General features: G+C 38.1%; 1 protein-coding gene across 1 annotated transcript in view; it reads left to right on the top strand.

The window, feature by feature from the left end:
* The first annotated feature begins 1,385 nt into the window (after positions 1–1,385).
* The window catches only part of syndig1 (synapse differentiation inducing 1), a 32,769-nt gene continuing 7,489 nt past the window's right edge, over positions 1,386–26,665 (top strand). Inside the window, exons 1-3 of the mRNA XM_088933652.1 lie at positions 1,386–1,799; positions 8,407–8,955; positions 17,824–17,961. Of these exons, the coding sequence (XP_088789778.1) occupies positions 8,449–8,955; positions 17,824–17,961 (645 nt within the window). The 5' untranslated portion in view covers positions 1,386–1,799; positions 8,407–8,448. The remainder of the gene's footprint in view (positions 1,800–8,406; positions 8,956–17,823; positions 17,962–26,665) is intronic.

Below are 26,665 nucleotides of genomic sequence, written 5' to 3'. Positions count from 1 at the left end.
ATACTGTTCTCTCATTCTAGATCTCTAGATTATTATTCATTAATTCTAATATCATTCTATAATGCTCTATAGCCCATACATATAAGGACAGCCCTCTCCTCTGCAGGTTAAACAACCAGCTCCATTCTCTACTTCAGAGCTACAGTATGTTTGTTTATAATACACAGTTACAAGCTGAAGATTCTTTAAGCCACACCTGCTGGTTTTCATTTTAGCTGGGCTCTTGACTTAAATGAATCCTAAACTGAACCAACAACTTGCTTGGTTGGAACCTATACAAAGGTGGGAGATTTTAAGTTAGTTAAGATATGTAAGTTAAAAGACAAACTCTTGCATACTGAAAAACTGAAACAGGTTTGAATTCAACCTATTATTTAGTCAATTAAGGGTTCAATTATTTAATTAAGTGTTCAGGTGGAACAAAATGGCACAGGTGTTTTGGGGCCCAAGCACCAAGATTAGAAACCGGTCTAATGATTCATTCAAGTGGTGCCACACCTGGGCACTGGCTTCAGGCTGGGCAGCTTGTGAGTTACTGTATCTGAAAGCTTGTGAATGACAGCTGAAACTCTTTCATGGGAATTACCAACCTTGGCTGCTACAGTAACTCATCTAATCAGTAACAACGGTCTATTGTTATTCAGCTCTTAGCACAGGAGACTGTGTTGTCTGTGGTGATACTAATAGAGTGTGAAAGCATTGCAAGGCTCGTGTCCCTACTTGAGCTTTGTTTCTGGGGAGAGTCTGCTGTGTGGTTCAGTGGGTTTTCTACACAATACGCACACCATTTCTTCTACATTCAGCAGGTCCTCCACTTTCTTTGAGCAAGATCTTGACATTGACGTTTTCAGGTAAGTGACCTCACCGCTACAGCTCTTTTTGACAATAAGAGAAAAGGAAAACCATTTTTGTAGTATACAACTGTGGATTGCTTCTAAGTGAGTTGTGAGCCATTCCTCTGTTGTTGTCATCAGTTTACTGTAAATGTTGTTACATGAACTGATTGCTGTTCCTTACCCTTCTAAAAGATGTTCTCTATAAAAAAGATTGCTTAAATATCACGTACCCGTACATTGCACATCGATTTAAAATCACTAAAACTTTTGTTTTGTGTTGGGACTTTCCTGTGTTGATTTAATTATATAAAACCCCCGCCCCCCCCCCCCCAAAAGCCATGATTTAAGACGTGCAAAACATTTACATCGTGGCAACTGTGATTAAAGACAAAGGGCAAAAAGACAGCGACATAAAATGTCACTGAAAACTAGCTAGCACTGTAAATCAGAAGCCACGAACCGGATTGTCGTAGTGCTTTGTAACTCGTGCACTTTAGGACCGAGAGGAAATCTGACCGACCACAGCTATTCGGTGAACCACTATGTAGAGGACCACACAATACTACTACATTGCTGTATCCTTACCTCAGCTCTCCACGGTCACTCCATCTCTTTTATAAAGGCGAGTTGAACACTGAATTCGAAACGATCGATCGTAGCGGAAGAGAGAAAGGGATAACTATCTTAATTTTGCTAAAATAAAACTATTCGAAGAAGTTCTCTAATTCGGTTCACAATTTCGAATTTGAGAATATTTCGTTGATTTAATCCCGGACGTGCTCAGAAAGCACATCTGCAAGGCAATGTAGTGCATGTTTGGGACTTTGCCGTAACTCCTAGAGGCCACTCACGGTGTGCAGATTGGAATGTGGAAATTGCAGAACAGGCTGCGGCTCCAGAGAGCGTTTCTCCCATGTTTGGCACAGGGAATCCTGAACGCATAAAGCTCTTTCACCTTGGAAGGTAAGCAGAGACGCTTTGATAGTCTGATCACGGATTCTGTACAGCAACTGTTCGACACAATGCGCCACACATCATCAGTGTGGCATTGGTATTCCATAACATTTTATACAATATAAACTGGTAATCTTGTAAAGACATTTGTGTCGGAGGTTGCAGACAAAAAAAAACTATTGATGTGTTCAGTTTGTATTACAGTACAGTGCCTATTTGTGCCTGTTTGGTACCAAATTCTAGACCTCAACGACGATGAAAGTTGATATGCTTTTGAAAATGCGAGGTGTTTCTTTCAAAATGTGCTCATTAGACATTTGGAAAATGTATAGCTCGAATGTGTATAGGTGTTAAGGGCTCACGACCACAAATAGGCATGGACATTGCCACGTAAAATTACTGTGCTTTGTGCGTCTTTACTGTTCTGTCCAATTGTGATGTAGAACACGGAAAGACTCATAATTGTGAGGTTCTCTTTACATTAAGCACCCTGTCTTTTAACTCACGATGTATTTGGTTTACAGGTTCTGAAAGTGATATATTGTAAACTTAAGATAAACATGTGCTTATACTGTATCGCTTGGTCAAATTGAATCAGCGGTGAAAGGCTGTGTGAAAGTGCTGTGGACAGCTCCTGAATGCTAGTTCACATCAGCCACTTAGATTTGGTGAACGTTTTAAACAGCGGGTTGCAGTAATTCAGATATTTTTACAGTAGGTCTTGTACTGGTGGCCGGAAAAAAAAGCTAAGCATTATCCGTCTTCACTGGCACAATAGTATTTCCATGTGTACAGTATGTAATGTGTTGTATATACTGTAGGTTTCCGTATGAAATCGACATTTCGATCAAGTCAAAGTCGACACTGTCCTTATTTTGGGCTTTGCTTCAATTAAGAATAATGCGGCTTCAAGAATAAATTACACTTTAAAATAGATTTTTCAAATTTAGATAAAATGTCTACCTGGTATTGTTAAACGGCCTGTCACTTTGGAATTTGATTGTGTTTTTAGACGTTTTTACTTAATCTGTATAAAAAAAAACACTTTTAATCGAAATAATACGTTCTGTTTGCCTTGTCCACTATTCTACATTTGTGTAAGCTTTTATGTAGAACACACTCAAGCTGGTGGATATTATTTTGTGGAAAACTGGAGCAGAATATGAGAGAGAAATAGAAATGTCTGCATGCTGCCAGCAGTACAAAAACATGGTCAGTTCGGATGTGATGTGAACGCTGTGATGGTCTCTCTTTTACATCCTGGAATTGACATCATAATATGAAACGTACTGTAACACTCTGCTCTGCCCTTGCAGTCCCATGTACAGTATAGCATTGCTTTTCACAGCTACTGTATGTGGTACCTCTGGTACTTTCCAGGTACGGTACGTTCCTTTTGGTACCATTTTAGTCAAACGACATTAGCGTTGAGCCATTTTCAGTTCATACCATGTTGATAGTGTCTAATACTTTACCAAACAGACAAGACTACAAATATTTGAATAGATTTATGTAGGTAACAAATAAATCTGTGCAAGCATCCACAATTAGGATTCCAAAACCAATTCCATTAAGATGTGTAAGATAAGAACGTGCCGCACAATACAGTATAGAAAAAGCTTGCCAGGCAATGTTACAGTATGTAGGCTATCCAACCTTGTTTACGTTATTCACCACCGTCCTGTGTTTTTGCCCATGAATCAATTTTTGCTGACATGACAACACTGCCTCCCTCCTTGTGGAAGCAAAGGTTCTCTCTGAATACTCTCAGGCAGCTTATGTGGCTTCGTCAAAATAATCACAATGCATACAAGCAGGTCTGATTTACTTTCCCATTTATTGTTTTATTTTGTTTTAATTATAGCAATAGGACAGAAATCCAATGTGCTGCTGCACTTTCTATGTACTGTAACAGGCATTAAGGCTTGTCCACGGGTTTAGTGAAATGTACTTGTTCTATGCTATATTTAACATCTGTTAAAACAGGTCTAGGAGAAGGTATTCTGACATCTCTGCACACCAAAGGAAATTCATATCCTAAAATCTGACTAAGTACAAGGATTTGTGTATCGTTTCTTAGTAATGTCTGTGGAAGCCTGTAAGGTTTACTACACAAGCAGACAGCACAAGATATAAATGAGCAGCTAATCTTCTTGTCACAGTTCTTTCATCTAAAAAATTCTCATGCATTTTCTGGTGCTTGTAATTTTTTTTTAATTAGGCCTTACTTGATCATCTCTATCTACAAAATATCTGTATATACATTTGTGAAGCCAGATTTTGATTTTGATTCGATAGATGAAAAGATTCAGTAATTATTTAATTTTTAAGAAGGATCAATTCTATTCATCTTTTAAAATATCTTACATAAAATGGCCAATTATGGTTTCAGTGCAAAAAAAATGGTAATTTGAGAACTAATATGTTAATAACATCTATAGCAGCAACAACATTACCGTAGCTTGAAAGGATCAAGTTTGGTGTAGTAAGGAGCTTTTTCATTGTGCTCCTTTTAAGGATTTGTGGTGATCACATGTCGTAAATCCTGTGGGAAAGCAAATCTATTCTTCTACAGTGATTGTCCTTTGCATAATAAGACATTCAATAATGATGGACAATTCTTTAAATACTAAATGTTGGAAATACTGTACAATAACCTGTCAGATTAAGCTATTTTCCTTTGAGATTGCTCTGTATCTGTGCATGTCATAGTCCTTAGAGTAGTACAAAGCCTTAGAAAGAAGGTTACGTCAAGATTTCATTTAACTTACAATTGAAGCTCAGTGCTCCAGCACAGATGTGTATGTTTAACAGTGCATACCATTGAGATCGTCTGTCCTTTTCTTTCATACACCTGATAATTCAGGCGCTCATTTCATATGCAGTCTGAGAGTTTAAAGGTAAAATCCTTATTTAGTTCTCTGGGACTGCAAGATCCTTCTTCATTCAAAAAGGTTAATTAACCAATGCATTTTACTGCCGAATTTATGGTGTGATAAATTAAAACCGAACAGTTGCAATTTTATGAGAGAATCTCACAAAGGGCAAATGTATAGGGTATGACAATTAACCCTAGAAAAGTCATAAGCCGCAGGTATTGAAGGACAGACAACATCTAAGAAAGATGCACGTTTTCTAAGTGTAAATTGAAAAGATTTTAACATTTGATTTTCTGAGTCACCTCCCTCTTTAATGCCACTTCTATGTTCGAGGACTGATGTAGCAATATTGTACCGAAGGTTCTTGTTTCTGTGTCTTTTCTAGTCCTCCAAGCCTGTATAATCTCAGACTGCTTCAATGCTGAGACTCAATGGAAGCCACTGCACTAATTGCAAATTTCCACTATATCCTTGGTTAGCTGTAGCTTTACTAATAAGGCGTTATTCTTTAAGCTCATTGTCATGAATGGCGTTTGAGAAACCTGTCTGTAGATTTCCTCAGTCGGGACATTTTATGTCTATATATATATATTCCTACAACTTTTTTAGAGTATGTGCCTCAGAGCAGTTGTACTCTAAATCCTTTGCCACATTTCACCATCAGAGGGTATCCAGCTCCTTTTCTTTGTCACACTACAAATCTTCCGTTAGGGCCAGATATCCTTATTCCAGTTCAATGTACTCCAGACTGGATGTACTCTTGCAAAGTTAAAATAGTCCATTATCTGCAGACCTAAAAATGATTATTTGCAGCATCTCTGGCGTGCAGTCCTTCCTTCAGTCCAGTATGAGCTAGTTTCCTGGGGTTCTGTGTTCTTTGTTCACTTCATGTAATAAAACCCTGCTGCTTTTCTTCCTTTGCATAGTTTACTTCTGTCTACCCCTCCTTTTTTGATCTTTTGTTTCTCCTCTGTCTCTATGGTATTTGAGGGTATTTCAGACTCCTATGATGGATGTCTGTGCTTCTTTATCATGTCTTCTTCCTCATTGGTTCTCTCCTCAAACCCTATTTAGCCGCACACATTGCTCAAAACCACTCAGACTCTCAAAAACACTCTGTAAACTTCCAATTTTAATGGTGCTCCTTTGCTGCCAATTATTTCTAATTGCTGTCGATTACTGTGTAATGGGTTGTAAGCTTCAAATTCATTATAAATTATTTTTTACTTTGTTGAGTGCACATTAATTTTAGAGCAGAGATGCATTCGTAAGGAGGACTACCGTTGACTTAAGGGCACACAAAAGTTTTATTGTAAGTGTCTAATGAGGATCAAAGTTTAAATAAATCTCATAATAAATTGACATGAAATATGTTTGTATTTTATATTGAATGTCATTGATAAATATTTACTTTCTTCCAAAAATTAGTTGGTGTTTACAAAATTTAAAAAATGCTGTGCCTACAGTAAATACCATATTTGTATACAGTCATTTTACATATAAAGCATTTTTGTGATTTAAAACATGGATTACTTTTAAAGTAATAGTGATTATATATTACAGATATCTTTGTAAAGACAATTTATCAAATAAAACTTCAAATATTTTTATTTTTTAAACAGAAATTAAGTGTACAGAACAAATCAATATATGTGGTACAGTATATAAGTGTTTTGTTTCCTTTAACTGTGATTAACTGTTGTTCCTAAATTACTATTGTCAGTAAAAACCATTTCCAAATCTGTTATTGCATCGTTATAATTAGATAGATACAGTGTTTTTTTAAATGGACCGTATCAAGTGATTTGCTCTCTTCTATGAGGAAAACATTCATTTTCAGTGCTGTTTTGTGCCTATTAGTTTCTGAATAGTCATCACACTAGTCCACATTCAAACCTCCCTCAATATATTTATTAACCATGTTCTATATTCCCTTCATATTGACATGGCAGCCAGCTTCCAAGCACCATAGAATTCTGTATATGTGTTTTCAATGAAGAACTTTTAAAAAAAAATACATAAGAGTGGTTCAATACATAAGAGGAGGCCATTCACTCCATCTGCTTCATTGGTTTGCTTCTAGCCAGTTTATCTGAGGATGTTGTCCAGCCGTTTCTTGGTATCTTGATAAGTCTGGGTATCGGCTTCAGTGAGGTGGGTAGCGTGTTCCAGACTCCCACAGAAGCACCTTCTGTTGGTTTTAAATGCACTGTCATGTAGCTTCCACTTGTGTCCTTTGGTTTGTGCTGAAGAATAGCATTGAGTGGATTGTGTTGATGCTTTCAGAATTTTGAATACTTCAATCAGATCCACTCATTTTCTTTGATTTTTCAAGAATAAAATGCTTAAACTCTTTTAGCCAACATGTATCACTGGTGCTCAGGCACTTCAGGCACTTCTTCACTTGACTGGCTGCTTTGTGTTTACAAGAAAACAGGCTCTCTCTGGACCCCTACTGTATATTACTCTAAAATCTTTCCTACACTCTCCAAAACAAATAGAAAACATCTCCACTCCTGATGCAACAGCAGGGAAATAATGTCACAATGTGAAATGGTAATGTCATCTCCTGTTCGTGCTCAATGAACAGATACATTCAAATAATATAATTGTACACAAAGAAAGCACTACTGCTTTTTTCATTATCTTGCATCACAACAATGAAAGCAATGTGATTCTCTTTAGATTGATTCATATTCTTGGTAAAACCAAGCAAATTCTGGAAGATAGCACTGATAAAGCCTTCCCAAACGTTCATTAGTAACAGAGTGAATAAAATGTACATCCATCTCTATCAGACAGATGGCAGAAAGTGACATTCAATATCTGGAATTAAAGTAGCTACATACCAGGGGGTAGTGTATTTGGACACTGACTAAAGGGGTTTTAAGTTGATATAATTTTCCCTCTGAGATTTGTTGCTGGGTATAGTTGACGAAATGGCCATTAGAGAAACAGCCTTCTCTGCATCTATAGTAATAGCCATTTATCAGCTCAGATTTACTGCTGAGCTTTGCAAGAATCCCTTTTTTGTATTCCAAACTTGTAACTAAGCTTATAGATAAAGCAATTGTACCCGGAATGGAATCAATGTGTGCGACATCTATTGCTCATGCAGGGGCTCATTTGCATAGTGTTCGTGCTTGTGGAAACAAAGGCATACTCGTCTTTTAACACAAAAGGCAAATGAATGGATGCAATACTGTCCTTGATGTTTTCAAGGGGGATCAGAACTGCGTCAGTGACTCACTCTTAATTTACAGCATGCAGGATGATGCTAAATGGATGTTTTATTTACCAACAAAGACCACTCAACTAGACAGAAATTCTGGCTTTCGATTGGTAGATGCTCATACTGTATATCACCACCGTCCCATATCATGCTGTACCTTCTCAATATTCATTTGCATACCAAAATTGAATTGAATTCACTATACGCTTTTATTGTTGTTGTGCTTATTTTAAAATAGTCATCACGTGTTACAACAGAAAAAAGCTTTGCATGCTAGTACATGATGTGGTTTTGTTGCAATTAAAATACTGTTGTTTCACTCCTTCCTGCCTTCAAAGAAATGGAACCAACGTATGTTCTAAATTTGTAACCCATTTTTTCAAATAAATACCATATACACTTGGAATCAGGGGGATTACCAGATAACATCATAAATATGATCAAATTTAATTGCCATTTTAATCTGATATTCTAATCTGAGCACTTTTTCTTTGTACTATCACAGGAAAGCACAAGCTCCCAGGCAGATGTGTTCCAGAAGAGATTTATGAAAAGCACCCCAGGGGAAACAATAATGGAGGGACAGGTGGAAGAAAAGGATGTCGCCATTCACAAAAATGGCACAGAATCTACCAAGAAGAATGGCCTCATTAACACTCGAAACCTCATGGTGGAGACTAAGGATGGGCTGGTGTCTGTGTACTCAGCACCGCAGTACCAAGGACATGTGGTTGTCAACCTGCCACCACAGAACTCTGTGGAGAGCAACAAGAGCAGCCCCACTCCACAGCTCCTGAATCCCAGCACTCTCCCCCAGTCTGTGGATTCACATTATCGACCCAACATCATTCTGTACTCTGAGAACATGCTGAAATCCTGGAGTGAGAGCATGGGCACAGACTGCTGTGAAACCACCTTCATCGAAGACCTGTCTCCCACCAGAGACGGCCTAGTTTTCACCGAGGGCAAGTTTTTGGACCTCTCTGCCGAAGATGCTAAAATACAAACCCTGTCTTACGATATCGATGACGACGACGAGTTTCAGGAGCTGGAGGTAGGTGCCGTTTTTTTTCAGCAGCACAGCTTATCAGACGTCATAAAGGGGATACAGTGGAACGAGCAGTTCACTGTGGTCATGTCTGAGACAGTATCTCTGAGTAATCAGAATAATAAACCACCTGGTTTATTGTACTGGTAACTGTAGTATGCATTTAGTCTACATATGGAGTTCAAGACGGGTTTCGTAGTTTCACTCGGGGACGAGTGAGTAGAAAAGTACTTGTTTGACTGGATACTGTAGGAATAGTACCATAATGGGCATCAACAGAACCTCAATATATGCAATCTATGCATGTACTGTATAGAAATATTTCTAATTAGATAGAAATACGGTGTTGTCCAATTACCCCCCTAATAGTCCCTGTCTAGGAATTGGCTTCATCACTCTGTTCTCCTCCCCACTGAGAGCTGGTGTGGCACACTCTGGTTCTTGTTGCATCATCCAGGTGGTGGTGGAGGGGAGGATCCAGAAAAGAGCTAAATAAGTGTAAGGATTGTTTATTTAGTTGGATATGGTTTAAATGTGGTCCAGGCGTGGGGGTCAGGGCAGAGAGGTCTTGTAACTACATAACTTCATGTGTAGTGGTTGTTGGCAACCTGGCTGCATAGCTCCTCGCTATTCAAGTCCTGGGACCTTATCTGCTGCCAGACCTAACGAGACAACATTCCTGCAGGACAGTGTACATCCTCGTGCTGCTTGCGTTTCTTGCAAGCTGAGAATGTGTAGGGTTACGATGCCTAGATATGATCTTCATTGAACAGCTGTGAGATGAGCTGCAATGATGTGTAGCATCTAGGGCTCAGAGACCAGTGATCAGGCACTTGCTTGTCCAGGGTTTAAGAGAGGAGTTGGACTGAATCCCACAAGACTGCCTCTGCGGCCGTGAACATGTGTCACAGACGTACAGCTTGCATCTGTGACACCAAACACCCTCCTAAACCTCTGACTCCCACTGTAGCCCCCCGTTGATAACAAATGTTAATCAGCATAAGGAATGCATTGAATTTAAGCATCTCATGTCTATTCACTAACACGTTAGGGCATTCGCACGTAATAAGATTATCATTTTCATGTCAATAGCATTGTGAATTTGTTGCTGTTATACTGTAAGTAATACTTTTCTTTTGATGTGCAATATTTTTTTAACTTTACATTTAAACTGTAATGTTGGCTTAAAAAAAGACCTATACTTGGATATAAAATCTCTTGATGATGCCGGATAACAGCCATAAAAAGCATCAGGGTATAATAATTCCAAGATCTTTAGTGTACTAAACAGTATATTTAAGAAATAAAAATATTTGTTTTTAAGTTCCATGCAGCTACATACCTGTAATTGCTCAAATTATTATTGTGAAACAATTTCTGTTTGTAACTAGGCTTTTAGAAATATTTGTCAGACTCTAATTTCTCTTAACTGTGAAATACAATATTAGCCCAGCCAGACTTGTGAGTGCCCAATTTCACTTTAATTATCTGATGGTTTGCATAAGTTCCTACGTGTGCTATAATAACTTGCTGAATAGCATGTCACAGAGAACTTTTAAATCCAGTGAATGTAACGCTCAGTGGCTTTAAAGATTAACCTTCATAATGCTCTAGCAATTTTAGCACAATACTGGATCTGCTTAGGCCTTTATATGTTTCTCTGGCACTACAATGACACTAATTTAACGTAAATGAAGGCTTATAGGAAGAGCACTGGCTTGTAGCTGGATTTGGATAACAGTTTCTAGACTATCATGACCATATTCCATATTTCAATTTTCTTTGCTCTGTAGACATCAATTATAAAGCCAAGATAAATCGTAAAGGAAACATGTTCCAGAATACCAATGTTTGACGCCTTAGCATCTCACAGGGAAAGAGAGAAACTGCCTCAAAAATATCAGCCATTGAAAATAATTTTAGACGGACTACTATCTTATCAACTAAATTAAAAAGAGGAAATAGAAACAGCTAATCTGATTACAATGAACTTATTTTTTGACCAATTAAAATTAATGTGTGTAAATTTCAAGTTCATTTAGCTTTGTCTGCTGTGATGTTGAAGGGTGAGCTGGTGTCACATTAATTTTAATTTGGCCAACGTGCAATATTTTGCACACTGTTCACTGACATGACTTGAAACACAACTGATCAAAAATTCATGTTCCCGGAACTCTGCACACTAGATATCATTAAAACAGGGGTCTTCAGTCTCCCGGAGAGCTCTAACCCAGTTATCCTTGTACAGTAGGTCAACTTAATTAAAGATCAGGAACACATACTGTATTTAAGCAATCAATCAATTATGCAAGTATTGTTTCCATGGAGGAAGCACTGGTTCTTGAGTGCTGAAGAATATTCATGTATTTGTTCCAAATGCTCTGTCTAAATAACGTAATTGAACACACCACCTGTTGTATTGATCATACCTAATTGTTTCAGGTTTTTAATAAATAAATTAAAAGCTATCTGTAATCCTGCTGCACTGCATTTTAATGTGATTCTTATCACTCCCTGGTCCATGTGGATATAAAGCATAATAGATGGTTTATAAGTCAGAATTTAGCAATAAGAAGACTACATTTATTATGTACACTTATTACATTGTAATGCGGTTACAGTATGATGCTTTGTGGTTTCATTTTAACTTGTCATTAGCATATTTTAATCATAAAACATTACAGATAGGTTATCACTTTGTAATTTATTTAATAATTTATTTGATGTCTAAAAATATTAATTAAAATTAACAAGCTTGATGGGTTACTACCTCTTTAGTTAATGGCAGGAGCCTTATTGTTTATCTGATCACTGTAATTAGAGGTATGTAAAACTTGCTTGTTTTGTTGGGAGTAATGTTGTTTACCAGAATGTCAATACAGCTAATTTAGTTCCACATTGTCTTTGCTGTCACATTCTAACAGACCTTGCACAGCACCTCCCCTCTACTACAGTATTTGCATATTCTCTCAGTTAAAGAGCCACTGATACACCAGAATCATTTCCTTTTCAGCTCCAAGTCTCAGCACTTATCCCAAAATGATCCACATTCCATTAACCGGATTGTCTGGGACCCTGTCGAATCACAGCCCGTTTCCTCCTGTTTTGAACTCTGTGGCACTTCTGCACCTCTGTATAGTTGCTAATTCATGTTACTCCCCAAGACCAATTAAAACATACTGTACCTTCCCTTGGGGGAAGCAAATACTGTACCTGGACATGTTGACAAGACCTTTACAAATGAAGTGATTTCACCATGCAAGTACCATGCAGAATACAAGAGTCCAGTGCAATTGGACTGTCATGGGGTGGCATGGTGGCACATTGGTTAACATTTCTGCGTCACAGCACTTGGGTCCTGGGTTCGAGGTGCTATCTGAGTGGCGTTTGTATGGTCACTCCATGTTCGCTTGAGTTTCCTCCCATAGTCAAAATATACAGTACTGGCAGGTTTATTGGCTTCTGGGAAAATTGGCCCTGGTGTGAGTGTGTGCGTGTCTGTCTGTGTGTGCCCTGCGGTGGACTGGGGTCCCATCTGGGCTGTTGCTAGCCGGGATAGACTCCAGCTCCACCACAACCCTGAATTGGATGAAGTGGTCAGAAGTTGGAAGGATGAACTGTTATGAAGTGTCCTTCACGCTGAAGGATCCTGGGGCGGTAGAGTGGTGCAGATAAAACAAGGGCCATTGAGGAATGCGCTGCTACACGATAAAGCACTTTCACATATGTAGGTGTGAAAGAGTCCATGTGACAGGATCACATTCTAAGGAACCAAAGTTCTGGGAAAGTGATGAAAGCAGAAGTAATCTAGTCTGCTGTCGATTGTGAGTTAACATCCTATGGTCTTTTTAAACTGCAGGACTGCGGTGAAGCCAGGCATTTCAATAATCCAAACTGCAGTGCAAGCCATTAAGAACCAAAGTAATATCCAATTTTACTGCACATGTCTCCTTCAGCATGTCCTTTTACATCTTCTGCTGGAACCTTTTAGCTGGCTCAATACATTAAGGTTATTAAAACAATATCTCATTCCTTGTCTAATTTCACAATGTTCCCTTAGGATTTCAGCATTTGCTTCATTTTGTTTCCATTTTTTAATTAATGAGCTTTCATATATCTGACTCACACTGTTCCTATAGCAATATGATTGCCGCCACTGGCTTCTTGCATCTCTGCTCAGTTTGCTGCACTAATTATTAATGGTGTTTCCCTATTATTTAATGCAACAAATATTTTCTATCATAATCTTTTGTTCTAAATATAGCTAATGAATCTAAAACAGAAATGAACTTCAAAATCACTGAAGAGTTAAATGTCTTAGAATGTATTCATTTCTATGGGTGAACTCATAGGGTTATGCCACAGACCATCCCATTCAAAATAAAAGCATTTAGAAGGATTACAAACAAGAACCCATTCGTCCTGTTTGGTAGTTAGCAACTAATTGAGAAAAGGATTTTATCCAGACATTTCTTCAGACATGCCAGGCTATCAGCTTCAACAACATGGCAACCCTTTGTGTCAAGATCTGACTCCTGTGTTCAGTTTTAAATGCCCTTCCATGTACATTCCACTCATCTCCTGCACGGTGGCGGCCTGCCTCATTATGTTACTGACAAATGTACGTTGCTTTTCAGAAATTAATTACATCTCCAAATAAACAACAATCAACTAAGATGTGTGAGTGTGATATCAGTGGAGAACAACACCACTCTCTGATATGGCCAAAGCAGAATGTGCAGCTTTGAAAGTTTCAGACATTTTTACATTTTAGTCATCAAACACTGCACTCTAGAGTGCTATAAAGCAAACAAAGGACACAGGATATTAATACTAATAAGGTAATGGAATGCTTAATGTTAAAATTCAAAGCTTTATGATCTAGTGCTCAATATCCCTTTATGGTCATTTATGGTCAGAGGAAGGAGTCAGAATGGATGTGGAATCAGTAGAGATGGTCACACTTCAAAAATGTATTGCTGGAGACAGAGACTAAGTTCATTCCAAAAGTAAATTAATCAAAAGTCTGCGTAATATAAGCCTAATTCATTAAATAACTTCGATCAAGGAAAAGAAAATTGCTTTCTGGAGCACGAAGGTAAGACAAGTTACTAGCTAGAGGACATTTTAACCCATTTGGTATTAGGTAAGTGATCCAAAGATCTCATCCCAGAAGAGTTTTTGGTGCTACAGTGTAGTTGGATTAGAAAAGTAAAAGATGCAAGACTCAAAAACATAACTTTTAGAGGATCAAATGCAAATTGTTAAATTCTGTATTTATTGAATATTTACACAGGTTGCCACTATTTAGAAATATACAAATATAACATGCTCTAAAGAATAACACTGCTTACGTACTGAACAGCCTTAACACCTCTGATAAAGGAAAAAAATGTCATGTTGTGGAAGCTGGTATGTCTTCCTTTACTTGTATGAGACAGAAGTTAAAAAGAAAAAAGGTTTGGTTTACAGTGCACTACAGTACATTTACTGTGCAGGAGATGAGTGGAATCGACATGGAAGGGCATTTAAAACTGAAACAAGAGTCAGGTCTTCCCACAAAGGGTTGCCATGATGCTGAAGCCGACAGCCTGGCACGTCTGAAGAAATGCCCATATAAAATCCTTGTCTCAGTTACAGTAGCTGCTAACTACCACACTGCACAGGAGTGCTAAACATGACAAAGAGTGTTAAAAGAAAATAACTTGTCAGCTGCACTCCAATAAATGATAAACATTCTTCACCAGATGAGTCAGGTATGATAGGAATTATACTTACTAAGTGGAAAATTGTACTTAGAATACCCATCTACAAACAGGGAAATAAAACAGAGCCAATCTACACATCAACAACTGGCACTTCATTATGGAAACTGAATATTATTTTGTGTATGTAACTCACTAAAAATGTTTACTGTGTTTTTCATTAAAATACAATGTACTGTAGTAGTTTAAGGTTTAGTTTAAGCAAACGACAAAATTGATGTGCCTGCAGTATGGCGCAAACCAATTTCAAGGCTACCCATTATAGTATAGAAACAGGTTTTTGGTAAGATTGTGCCTCCATTTGCCATGAAAAGCAATGTGATTTGTGCCCCCTCTTAAAATCAACTAGGTGTAGCAGACAGAGTGAGAAAAGGAGAAACTGAAGCTAAGGATACACATTGCAGAGGCTACGTTGGATGGTCTTAAGACAAACTAAGGCATTTTCATGGTAAGACTGACTCCAAAGCAGGCTGTTGAGGGAAAAAAGCACTATGCTAAAGATGCATGATTAGACCATTATATGAGCTTGTCTTCTGCAGGCACATCAACAGGTAAGTGCAATCTGGGACAGGCAGAAATATTTAAAGAGTACTCAGGAGATAAAATTGATTTTAAAGCAGGAACATGGCTGTCACTTTAAGAAGGGGCGTTAGAAGGCTTTCTACATGTGGGGAAATTTGTAGGACTTTGACCATTCACTGCCCGTGCACTTCACATAAGAAGGAAATTGATTCCTGATACAGAACAGTTTTATTTAGCAGCTAAGCTGCATAATTCTTCACACACTCTATTCATGTGCAGATACATGTAAAATACAGCAGGTAGCACAATTACTCAGGTTATACTATATTTGAATATCAGTGCATTGTTTGTTTTATTGTTATAATGTTTCCAGATTTGTGTTTAATCAATAACTGTTTTCTGCTTCAGGTCCTTTACATTGTCCAGATCTAGGATGATAAAGATGAAAGTTCAAGAGACACACATTCCACACCTGTAACATTTTCTTGAAAAAAAGAGTTAGATTTTCTTCAGTCCCCCTTTCTTTTATCTATAACAACCTTTAAAAAAAATACGTCCAGCGCATTCAGGATCATTGCATTACCTCATTCACTAAAAGCTCTCATCTCTGTGCCAAATGTATTCTACATCCTGGGTGCCCTTCGGTGTGAATCTTCACCTTGTCATTTGCCTCTTCTGGCTGATTGATCCCAATGATATTGGGATTGGATGGATCAGGAGTCTGCCCCCCATAGTATTGGACTTGTGCCCATTGCAGGACTCGCACAAGATCTAGGCCTTTGTGTATTATAAAACCACAATGCAAAACAAAAGCTCCTTGCTGGCCTGCACCCACCTCCAGAAGCATACGTGTGTGAGTGACTATCTTTGCAGATCAAAGCTAGATTATTAGTATCAATTTTATCCAAAGAGCCTTCCATCATCAAATGACTCTATCCAGTAATCAAAATTTTAAATGTCAGTTTCATGTGTTGAATATTAAATAACATGCTAGTAAAAAGATTGTTTTTTTTAGTACAAGCCCTTTAATTTCTTTTTTCTTCATCACTTAAAAAGCGTCTTACAAAATTTCTAGGACGTGCATTCGTAACAAATGCATTTTAAAGTTACTCTGAACCTGTTAGCAGTAAAAAATAATATACTGACAGCAGTAAAAATTATGTCACATTTAATTTGTGTTCCATAAAAGAGTCAATCCTGAATATGAGCAGAAGTTAAAACCAGAACTTAATGTGTAATGCCTTTAAATTGTATTTCAATGTCAGTGCTGCAGATATAGAAATGTAGAAATAAAATGGCAAAAATGAAAATCTAAATCTCAAAATCTCCTTGTGTAATTTCACTATCATACTTCAGAATGGAGAAAAAGCAGCAAACAGGTATTAGCTGTAGACACTGTCATCTCAATACTTGGACCATTGTACCTAAATCACTAATAAAATAATTTGATTTTATGCACAAGCAGTGGGAGTTAAAGACAATGATTGAAACTGTGAAGTGTTTTCTCGTATTCACTTTGTCTGTGCGTATAGCTTTTCTGACTAGGGAAGATCAGTGATTAAAAAACTGACGAGGCTCGATCAGGCTCTCCTGTCAGTAGTCTCCGATATCTCAAATGCGATGCTACATATGAAAATATAACTCTGCTTGGAAAAGAAATGAGCCAATATTTCATATGCTCCTTACTGTCAAACAATAAGAAATGAGAAAATTAAGAAATGCTGCCATAATCTGTTCAAAGGCAATTATTGTTCTGTTTGCTGTAGAGAGCAGTACATGTGGGTTGTATTAAATTAGCTGCTCTTTTAACAGTATGGACGTGGAGCAGCTTCAGCTGTGGAGGATGGTGTGCTCAGTACAACAGAGTGAAACAATGCCTTCATTATTCTCACTTGTTTCAAGGTAAAAAGGCAGGTACTGTAGATGCATCAGGCTATGGTACAAAACCACCCTCTGCGATGACTGAAGTGGTTTGATGGCACGTACAGTTTTCCTTTTGTAGTCTGTCCCAATAAATAATGACTGGGACTCATGTAGTGTGCAGCCATCTGCGCTAGATGTAGGCCCCAGCAAACAATCATGAATTCTTATACAACATGTCAGCTTCGCTCTCAGAAATAACTTTCAGGGTTTTTTCCCCAACAGTGACACAGGCCTAATTCAGTGTTTCGCTTAGAAAGACTGTCTAATTTTTCTAATGCTTTAAGAAAATAACAGGCAGATTTGATTTGTAACCTATTTCTGGAATGAGAGAATAAGCCTGTGGTAGACAGTCTTGCTTTGGCTTTGAGTTCAGATGTAGTACTGTACCTTTAAATCAGGAAAATTGATGCACCTTGTGCACTGTTAATTTTCCAGATCTTCAACAGATGAGCCCTCATCAGCAAGCCGATATTTACCCTGAACTTTCCTTAGGTTTGAATCTGCCATGGCTTCATTGAAAAATTATTTTCAAGAGAGATAGATGCACGACAAAATTAGATTACTTCATTCTGATTTGTTGTGTAGTTGTTTTTGTTGGTACTGAAGATGAAGCTCAGTCTCTTGCTTTCTTTAATAGTGTCCACGTCTTTCATCTGTTTTGCAGAGTGATTATTCTAGTGACACAGAAAGTGAGGACAATTTTCTCATGATGCCTCCCAGGGATCATCTGGGCCTGAGTGTCTTCTCCATGCTTTGCTGTTTCTGGCCCCTTGGAATAGCAGCATTTTATTTATCGCATGAGGTAAGATTCTTCACATCAGTCTGAAGGTAAGGGATCACTCTTGAATCTTTTCACAAGATGTGAGACCTGCCTTCTGTCCATTTGGTTCAGCATTTTCTTGTGACCCGATTCCATTATGGTTTTTTTTTTGTATCTAACGTCCACTACCGGTGAACTGTTTAAGCTGTCTGAGTTGACACATTAGCCAGGTCTGATGTTTGAGCATTATAACCTTAAAGAGGTTACAAACAGCACCAAGGGCAGGGTTGGAATGAATCAGCTAGTGGCTTTGTGGCTTCACATGCTCCTACAGGCATGTGCACATGCAGTGTGTTTCTCTATAGGATTTGCAAGGCATCAAAAGATGAATGACTCCAGTGAGTGGGCTGGAATACCTACAGTTTGTGATTTCCTCAGTCACCCTGTGTAGGTATTGGGGTCATCATTGTGAGCGAGACAAAGGCACTACTGGCAAATCCAAAATATTCTTTAAAAATAAAAAGGATACAGGTGAGCAGTACTTCTGCACATTTTGCTAATTTGTTTAGTAGTAGATTCTTGATGTAGCTTCTTGATCCAAGGATCTTATCAAACTGTTTCTTAAAGGATCCTAAGAAATCAACTTCAGCAGCTTTGGACAAGATATTCCATACCCCCCACAAACGTGATTGCATTGATCAAAATGTCTGTCAAGGTCTCAATGTGGTTTAATGCATGATGATGATGGGTGAGGTCTGATCACTTGGACATGCTTTCAGACATTTTGAAGTCCTCTGAATCTTTGATTCTAACGCAGGAAAACCTGTTTTTGTTGTTTTTAGTTCTATAAGCTGTCAGGCTGGTATGGATCAGTGGCCTGAATAGTTGTGCAAATGATGGACTGTACACAAGTGCCCTGATACTTTGAAGACACCAGTGATGGTGTTCTGTTGCCTTTTCTTTTGCACACAGTACACATTAACATTTATACATTATGTATCATAATGATCTAGTTTTATTTAAGAGTCTTAATTGATCACTTCTGTGGTGTTTATGAGGGTATTCCAAAATGATTCTGAGACAAGAAATCTTGTGTAATAAATATAGATAGTCTGTCTGTCTATCCAACTACTTAAATTATGTTTTGTAGAAATCCAGTTATCTACTGTAGGTAAGTAAAGAGCATTGTCAGTCAAAAATAAGTTAAAAAGCAAGCAAAACAGTATGTAACATTGAAAGTACTGTATAGACTTCTCAGAAAAACTGAAAAGATAAAGTGTATAACAAGCTACATACCTGATTTCCACCAATATAGTAAGACTTTAAAAAATATCAATCCATTTTCTAACCTCTTTATCCAGTTCAGGGTCTCGGGGGAGCCGGAGCCTATCCTAGCAAGCAACAGGCACAAGGCAGGACACACCCTGCACAAGACACCAGTCCATCTCAGGGCACACACAGACACCTCCCCAGAGGCTGGTGATCCTGTCTTGAGTCTTGTGAGGAAACTGGAGTGACCATGGGGAGAACACAAACTCCATACAGATAGCACCCCAGGGCTGGAACTGAACCCAGGTTCCTGCGCTGCAAGCCAGCCATGTTAAACATGTGTCAGCACATTACTAAAACATCACAAATTACACATTTAAAAAATATTTCATTCTACATATCATTTATGTAAGTTTATTTACCCTATTAATGGAACATGAGTGGACTGGTTTTAATGCACCACAGGTTATAGGACTAGGTAGATTATTAATGTGGTGTAATTCTGAAAGATTTGTCTAGTTTTATCACTCAGACCTAGCAATGGGTGCTGTGTGAATTAATCTTGTTTTAAAAACAACTATTACTTTTTTTAATGACTGTGTTGCTTAGGCTTTTAAGTTAGAAGCCATGCAGTTTCCGCAAGCCCTTGAGGTCTGTGAAGTCATCTCTCACTGTCATCTCTGCCTGCCTGCCCACTCTGACAGTGACAGCAGCGCTCCTCCGCATCACGACTGCACACCTACTGTACAGCGTACTAGCACTCGATATAAAATGCAACTTGTGTTCCAGAGCATTGCTGCCCACGCCGAGATCAGATTGGAAATCCCTCAATGCAGCTGTAAAGCTGCAGAAAATTTAATTCGGAAGAACTGTCCTGTACTATTGTATCTACAAAGCACCATCATAGCTGCAATTACTGTTACATAAGAATCGCACGCAAAACTGGCACTACTTTAATCTTAAAGCAAAATGTTTTTGAAACTCAACTGAATTAATGTGCAGGGAGAAATGTTTTTATTCTCTCATACTGTAGGTTCAGTCTAAAAGAAGAAAATCAGGGGTAGTTATGCTGTAGATGATAAATCTAGTTACAGCCAGTACCTGCCAATTTGTACTCCTTTGTGCTGTCTTATGATGAAAAATGTGTAGGATGCAGTCTTTACTGCAAGCGTATGGTACTGGATGGATTGTAGCATCTGTTTCCAGGTGTCAAACTGAACTGGGGAAGCACCAATGAGAAAAACTCCATGATTTAAACCCTTCAAAATCTGCAATCTCTCTAGCAGTTTAGGTGAACATCTTCATGACATACAATATGTATTGTGCAATAATTCATTAAAATTACATGCAAAATTCTATGAACATGTAATACAGAAAATAGTGCCATTTTGTACATCATACAGTACATCTAATTAAACTTTATGAAAAAAGGCATGAAGTTGATAACAGCTAGGTGTTAACGATCCAACCTATTATTCTATATTCGTACAGTATTTCATTCAAGCACAGGCAGGTGAATCAAAATTTCAGTTTTTTTAGTTTGTGATTATGCAAAGTTTGGATTATAGGCTTTCGTAAACCAGTTTTTGTGACAGTAAAAAACTAATGTTACTGTTTAGAGATCAGCTGATTGAGATTTTAATCATGTAGATGGTTAACAATGTGTTTTATTACAAATCCATTTAAAGCATTCTCCCTCAAGTGCCACTGAGGGAGAGATTTTTAACCTGAAATTTAATGGGTGTCATTTTTACCATCGAGAAATCTGAGTACCCATAGAAATCTTAATTAAAATCTTTTTGGAAAAAAATGCATTTGTATTATGATAGGTATTTTATGCTAAAAACGTCAACTTTTTCATATAGAGACATGCAACATCACCTTCTGAAGCAAATAAGGTTTTCCCTCAGAAGGAATAACCTCCAATTATTTGTAATCACTATCAGACTCCATGTCATACATATGAGACTCCAGATGGAATATGAACAAAATTAATTCATTTTCATTATACATGTGCATAATTAATAAATTTATTGTGTATTGATGATTGTGAAATGTATCAAAATGTCCAAATGTGCTCTTTTTGAGTCATATTCCTAAAGTTAAAGCAGTCACTGAATATTGATAGTGAAAGACGTATAAATATGTTGAAGGTATATCTTTTTTAGTGAATGGGAGTTAACATGCCTGTAGATTTTAGTGAAGCGAACAGGATCACAGTGGTGTAGGAGTCAATGATGTACAGTATGCGTTTCAGTGAAAACTGTTTAAAACTGATTAGCGTTTCTGACTTTCATTCTTGCAATGAAAGACCTACAGGATGGAAAGTAAGCCTTTAAGCATGCATTTAAACCGCTACTTGAAAAATGACTTAAATTTCAGTGGACTCTGCAGTCACTCAAGCACAGGCAGTTGTTTCAAGCTCTGGTTGACACTATAGCCCTTGTGTCACTGGTCAGCTCTTACTGGGATTCCCCAGAGTGGCAAAGCATCACTGGAGGTGGGGTTGGCGTTAGGTGGCCAAGTTCTCTTGTCTCTCAGTATAACATTGACTTCTGCTATTTCCTGCACAGCTTCAGCCTTACAGCAATGTTGAAGACATTCACTTCAGGGCTAACTTCCCTGTATAGCACATTGAACAGCATATCAAAGGATGAATGGTTCAGTGGGTGAGCAGGTCTGAGCTGTCTGTCTGCCCATTTTCCCCATGTGGAACAAAAGTAATTTGTGTGAGAGAGTACAATAATAAAAAAACAAAGTAGAGTCAAAAACAATGAGATCCTAACTTGCTTAATAATCACAGAGGTTTGTTAACAGACACCCAACTGCATTGGCTACCATGTTCATATTGAATGTGAATGGGGCAATTATATCTCTGATATTATTTAAAGCTACTGTTATGGGCTGGGTCTCCAAAGAAGCTAAAGAGATGATGCATTTAATGTCAGCTGCATTCTCCACATATCAGTAGCAGTTTGCAAGGTCAACCATAGTTAAAATTGGCTCCTCTAGCTTTTTTGTCTGTAGAACTCTAATTATCCCTCTGCATTGACTAGCAACAATCGATATACGGATACAAGACAATGAAGTGTAATAAATTATTTTAAATACAATGATCTGCATATCATATCATAGTTATTCAGTATGTGACCTTAGGTTAGAAGTGCTTTTCCAATGCTGTAGTGAGCACTGGAATAAACCAACACTCTTTAAAATCCATTTACTTCAGGCCCAAGAGCAACAAGCAATTCACATAGCTGAGGGCTGCATTTAGGTCCCTAGGGATGGGTTTGTGACACAGGCACTTTATCTCCTTTTGCTTGACACACGCTTGCTCATGGTAAGCAAAGTCTAATGCTCTGCAGGAAGGCGCATGATCTGTGATATCTTGAAGCTGATCACGGTTTGTGCGAGGGTCATAGGTCACTGTGGAATAAGCTTCCAGTTTATACAGGACATTTTCAGCTATTGTGCACTTTTAAATGTGCAGCAGAGAGCCTTGTGTAAATCTAATGAGGGAATAATTGATCAAATTATTTTTATGAATGTTCAGGAGTTGCTGGCATGGTTATTGGTCATTAACATGCCTTCTCAATAAAGACTGCATAAATATCCACTTTTAAACCTGTTTTACATTTTTAAATTGTAAGCTTTAGACCAAATAGCTGTTATGAACTGGTCAAGGCTATCATTCTAATCTTATGTAATTATAGTCATATGCAGAAATATGTAATACATATGGAATGAAACCCACTTTATTGTTGTTATAATCATGAGGGCTTTTGAATAGGGAGCCCCAGAGCTTAATTTGCATGTTGTTTGAGAGACACTCTGCTTTGAGCGTCTTGTTTGCTTCAGCTTGCTGCTCACTAGCTAACCTTGCATTGCAACTTTCATCTGCTCCACCTGTTCCGCACGGAAATCTTCTTGTAAAGGACACAGCACAGGCTCTGGCTACAAATATCGTTCAAAAGTGCACGTCTTGTAGCAGGCATGAAAACAACGACAAAATAATTAATAGCAAAATCATATTAAGCTAGAGGCCAGTCACAGTTACATAATGAAATTAATGAATTCTAGTCACAATGATAAATTACTGAGATGAAAATTAAATATAACAGTAAACATGCATGTTAATCCATTCTCAAATTAAGCAAAGGCTTGCAGTTAGAACGAAAACTATTAATGTGTGTTTGTAAAGAGCTCAAAGTATACTGTATGCAGCAATTTTATATTTGATCAGATAGCCTCCACTGGCTTACTGTTGACTACAGACAGCTTTATCTAAGCCTGCCTCAGCCCTGATTCTGAATTCCAAACAATCAGCGCTGATACGACACTCCCAATATCGGGAGAGCTTACAAACAGTTTGGCACACTGGAGATGACGATGAAGCTCCTATTATATTCCTCACATCTTTAGGTCACAAAGGAATTTGCTTGGGACTCAAATTGTGACTTGATGAGACGAAGTCTAGCACACCAACTCCAACTACAGCACTTTTACATTTCCTTATTTGCATTTTCTTTTTAGAGTAAATGTTTCAGCTTTAAGGATGAAAGTCAAAGACCACTGTTTTATCATGAAGCCAAACTGTAGCAATCCACTTGCAATAAGCTTGTAAATATAATCTGATTCCCTGCTTTTAGACCCGATTCCAACACCGAGAGTAAGCTCTTTACACAATATTTTGGCTAGAAAGCATATCAACGTGGGCAGCACGTTAATCTGCAAACACACCAACTCCCCAGGCAATGAAGACATTCTACAAAACACAGATGGTTTTCTGCATGTACTTGCTTTAACAACAAATACTTATCTTTTGCCTAAGGTATCACGCATGGCCCCCTTCACAGAAAATCTGGACCTTTTCCCTGTTCTTTGTACAAATAATGCTGAGGTGTTTGTTTCATAGGTGGATATAAACTGTACAACACTGCACACCATGAGTCAAATGATGTGCATCTGATGTACTTTATATATAAGATGTTAGTGTAAAAAGAGGAATGCACACCAGACAGTTTCAAAATTAACTTTCATCATTTTAGACTTTTAGATTTTAAAATTTTCTGCAAAGACTGCATTTCATATCAGACACTGTCATGAGACTTTTCTGACAGGGACAATGTGCTTTTATATTTTGGACTATTTATTAAGATTAGTCTTAATATGTTTTTCCATTAACATCTGAAGTAAGGTCTTAGCGGATTTGCAGTTCGCCTAATTTTTTAGTGCAATTAATGAAGGCAGTCTAAATTGAAGCCGTAATTACAAAGGGAAATGATTCCAGGCGGAACAAAAAAGTAATTATAACATTTACATACTTAGTAACACTAAGTAAAAAAAATATAAGCTTTACTTTTTTCTGATGTATATCCAAAAATTGAAAATTACTAATATATTAATAACTGCAAATGCTTTACATAAATTTAAGGATTGATCTGGGTTCAATTAAAAAACACTGGGGTGCTGTCAGTGTGGAGTTTGTATGTTCTCCCTGTGTTCACATGGGTTTCCTCCAGGCAATCCAATTGCTTCCCACAGTCCAAAGACATGGTGGTGGGTTCAAACTGGCCCTGGTGTGAGTGTGTGTGTGTCTGTGTGCCCTGCGATGGACTGGTGTCCTGTCCAGGGTGTATTCTGCCTTGTGCCCATTGCTTGCCAGGATAGACTCCAGCTCCCCTGTGACCTTGAAGTGGACGAAGCGGTTTGAAAATGGATGGACGCTCAGATCCACAGAATTCATTGCAAAGAATACACAGGCATACATTACAGTCTTGTGGCCTAGATGGATGCATACACAGACTTATTAGGACAGGAATTAACGTCTCACTTTCTGGACCGTCTCGCGTTCAGAGGACTTTTTTTGCTAGAACAGTGAGAGGTTTAGAACATCATTATCAGCTCGAATAAACAGACAGGCCCAGTGCACATGAGTCCTGCTGCTCTTCTGGGACCTGGGTTCTTTCTATGTGAAGCTTGCATATTCTCCCAATTCACATTGGCCCTGTCCTGGTGCTCTGATTTTAAAGAAGTGCTGACTATTGTCCCGACTACTGACTTTAATTGTCCCTGTGGGTAAGTGATTGACTGATGTTCCCTCCCTTTCCTTCTGGGACTATCTTCCTGCTTGCTTTGACCCTGAGTGGTATTCTGAAAGTGGATGGATCACTGAAAGAGAAAATAATAATGATGTATGCAATTATTTTCACCAATAATATATAATTATGTACTCATCAATATTTAATGATAATATAATGGTAATATTATTGTATATGTAACTAGCTATGGTATAATAGTGTGAATTTATTAAATTGTATTAATGTTTTCAACAATTAGGTCATTAGATAATGCTGAAGTGCATATCGGTCTCTCGAGCGGTTCAGCCAGTGAAGGAGCTCACCTGTGTGCAGGTTGAGCTCTGCAATCGCGGGTTCGAACCAACAAACCGGCTGTGACCAGGATTGGCCAAGCATGTCCGCTTGTAGCTTCCCTTACAACACTGCCAGCAGCTACACAGGGGACAATGGAAGCCGTGACCGAGCCCCCCAGACCCACTGGGCCGGGCCCTGCAGGCTTGTTCCCACCCCTCCATCCAGTGAGCTGCCAGCGGGGAAGACGCATGCCGGCGTCGGGGCCCACAGAGAGGTCAAGTGACACAACCCTGCCCAGGCATGTAGCATCTGGACAAGATAAGAACACCCTATCAAATTAGGAAAACCGGATAAAGACCCTAACAGACCTAGCAGCAGCTGATTAAAATTAATTACCTTTTTCACATACAAAAAGCGTGATTGCTAATTGGAGTAAATCTGTCTGTATACTGCATACAGTATGTGTCTAAAACAATTCCTAGCAGCTTTGTTTTTCACAACCAGGGTGTGGGTTGGACAGCATGATGTTTTGCATTCACTGGAGCTCATAAGCTTTACCCTGTAGATTATACCCTAAATGTGTCAGATTTACCTTGAGGCAAACCAGACTTTCAGCTGAATTCTGAAATTACACAAGAACTTTGCAGAGATTGCCAAGTTATCTAAGTATCAGTGAGGAGAACAGAGTTACTTGCTAGACAAATTAAATATTTTACATCAGCACGATACCACAATTATTTGTCTTTTGCATACTGTATATTCTATGCAGTATTTGACATGTAAAATAATCAAATGCAGTGTTTATTATCAGTTCAACTCAAGATTGTCACTTCAGTAAAGGAATGCCACCAATGGCAGTAAAGTACATCAGCAGCTCTGGTATTGATCTGTGTGAGCAAAGGGAGGTACAGTACTTGTATCCCCTGTATGAAGTAACATCATCCAGAAAAGATTAATCATGTTTAAATAGGGCATCATTATGCTATGCTAGTCTATTATTTCTATTTTTATTGCATCATTAGAAATTGTTAAAAAAAATACAATATTATATTTGTATTTATTCATGGTTAATCTGGTTAACCCATAGCTCTCTTAAGGAAAGG

The sequence above is a fragment of the Atractosteus spatula genome, chromosome 15, assembly GCF_055471065.1.
Source record: "Atractosteus spatula isolate fAtrSpa1 chromosome 15, fAtrSpa1.hap1, whole genome shotgun sequence".
In the NCBI taxonomy this organism is placed as follows: Eukaryota; Metazoa; Chordata; class Actinopteri; order Semionotiformes; family Lepisosteidae; genus Atractosteus; species Atractosteus spatula.
The sequence above is the reverse complement of the archived record's forward strand: the minus strand, read 5'-3'. Positions and strand labels throughout refer to the sequence as shown.